At 35.6% G+C, this 2,574-nt stretch overlaps 1 protein-coding gene across 1 annotated transcript; it reads left to right on the forward strand.

Annotated features, from left to right (window-relative positions):
• Positions 1-1,170: 1,170 nt before the first annotated feature.
• On the forward strand, positions 1,171-1,609 carry LOC141818000 (putative ribose-5-phosphate isomerase 3, chloroplastic; the record flags this gene model as incomplete). The annotated part of the gene is made up of 1 exon (XM_074705603.1): positions 1,171-1,609. A coding segment is annotated over one exon (439 nt), but the record flags the coding sequence as incomplete, so codon positions are not given.
• Between the last annotated feature and the right edge of the window lie 965 nt (positions 1,610-2,574).

A 2,574-nucleotide genomic window follows, 5' to 3' on the forward strand; every position in this document is an offset into this window, starting at 1 on the left:
ATATACGACATCTTTCGGATGTCCTAACTTTTACCCTAATATTTTTATATGTCCATATCCAAATCCTACATGGTGTCCGTGAGTTGTGATTTAGTATTGTTTTTTAAATAAAAACTATTTATGTGAGGGAATAATGCTTCTTGATATTTACAAATAGAAAATTAGAATGGATGCTTTTTGATATATATATTTGATATATGCATGTTTTATTCTACGTACGCGATCGCGATAGAAGATTTTTAGCGTCCGATAATATTCTAGACGTCTGAAACAATAACAATATTTTTTTTATTTTTTTTAGTTTTACTTATGATTAAGCGATTTTTCTTTTAAAGTTTAATGATTGAATTATAGTATTAAGTATAAAATAATATTTTAAAATAAAAAAAAAATTTAATTGTTCAAGAGGTGTGCCGAATAAAAAGTACAGGATAGCAACACGACACACCCCTTGAACAGTTAATTTTTTTTCATTTTAGTTTTTTTTACTTGATATTATAACTCAACTCCTAAATATAAAATCTTAAATAACTTAATCTTAAATAAATAAATAATAATACTATTATTGTTTCAAGCGTCTAAAATACTTGAAAGTTTGAAATCTTCTTTCGCACACTGCGCACGCACATCAAACACGTTGAATATCAAAAAGAGGATAAATGAACAGATAAAAAATATTGATATTTAGGATGAAAGTTAAAATATATATGATATTAAAATTCAATTTGAAATTTAAAAATATAAATAATTTTGATTTGAATTCAATTGGAAATAAAATTAAATATTAACATTTAATTCAAAATTTAAAAATATAAATAAATTTGATTTAAATTCTATTTAAAATAAAATTACAATAGTATGATTTAAATTTAAATTTGATTTAAATTATTCAAAATTTTGAATTTATTTAAATTAAAATGATATAAAAATAAATAAAATTCAATTTGAATTTGATGACTCATGATAAATTAAATAAAATATTATAAATTTAAATTTAATTAAAATTTTATTAAATAATTCGATTCATAATTTTAAATACAAATAAAATATTTCTAGTTACTTTTGATCAATTAAATATTCTTTAATTTATTTATCGCCATAAAATCGTTACCCAGTTTCATACCCCACCAATTGTATTTAATAATTCAAATTGAAGTACCTTAGACTTAGACATTCCAAATCCTTTCACCACTTGATTCTCTTACCGATTCACCATGCCCTCCGCCGCCTCGCTCCTCCCTTCGACCCCCTCCCTCCTCCACCGCCGCAGCTCGCCACCCCGGCCGCCGCCCCGACGCGGCGCCCGTCCGGGCGCTCTCCGCCGCGGTCGCCCTCACCCGGGACGACCTCGAGAAGCTCGCGGTCGTCAAGACCGTCGAGTACGTCAGCAGCGGCATGCCCCTCGATCTCGGGACCGGCTCCACCGCCGCCTTCGTGGTCGCCGAGATCGGCTCCCTCCTCGCCTCCGGAAAACTCAGCGACATCGTGGGAGTACCCACTTCGAAGCGCACGTATGAGCAGGCATTGGCATTGGGGATCCCGCTCTCCACCCTCGACCACCACCCCCGGATCGATCTCGCTATTGACGGCGCCGATCAGGTCCGATCAGGTATTCTCCAACAACAAAGATCGTTCTATTTGCCCCCTTTCCTTTTGCAAGCAAATCGAGATTCTTAGCGTATTATGTTCTCATTTTTAACAAGATCATTGCGAATGATGCCATTGACAATAAGCAAACAGATGGAATCCCTTTGTCTTGTTCCCTAGTAGAAAGTTCAATTTTTCAGTCATTCTGATCAAACTTTCACTAGTTTCAGTAACATTTGAACATTTGATCTTTGTATCTATCATCTTAATGGTGCATTGTGAATTTGGGATGCTTTCTTTTGTTGAATATCCAACAAGTGATGAACTGAAATGGGCATGAGTTGTTCTTGATCTTTGTGATGGTAAAGAGAAGTGAGTACCCGAGCTCTCTGAATCATTCCTAGCAAGAAGTTCAATTTGTACAAACCAACAATTCTTTGGGTGGGATTTTGAGTGTTGAAGAACTTCAATGACCTGTTAATTCCATCCATGGTAGTCGAAATTGTGATCCAAAGCTTAGAATGTTACGATCTCATGACCGAAATTCGGTTGAAATATTTCTATATCCTAGGCTGGATTTGAATTGTGCTAGGATCTAGAAATTATGATTTGTTCATGTTTTCTAAAAATGATAAATCCCAGTCAGTCTCATGGACTCAATCCCTAGGGTTGGCTCTTTCTGCTTATCCGAAAGTTTCCCCATCGACTTCCGAGGTAAATCGGGTAGGTTAATATCCGGTGGTGAATCCAGATGTCCAGCATCCTTTGATTGCGTTCCTCATTTGGGATAAAATTCTTGCAAATATGCTTTTTAGCAATCGGGAAGCGCATAATCCCTTGTTAATCCAGATGCCCGAGCATCCTTTGATTGCGTTCTCTATTTGAAAGAAAATTCTTGCAGATACGCCGTAGCTGGGGATCGAACCGTGGATCCCTGAGTCGTAACCCAGATGTCCCTACCATTGCACCATTGTCCCGGGGACTGTT

The sequence above is a fragment of the Curcuma longa genome, unplaced genomic scaffold (genome assembly GCF_044706935.1).
Source record: "Curcuma longa cultivar G26 ecotype Majalengka, Jawa Barat unplaced genomic scaffold, ITB_CL_G26_1.1 contig_22884, whole genome shotgun sequence".
In the NCBI taxonomy this organism is placed as follows: domain Eukaryota; kingdom Viridiplantae; phylum Streptophyta; class Magnoliopsida; order Zingiberales; family Zingiberaceae; genus Curcuma; species Curcuma longa.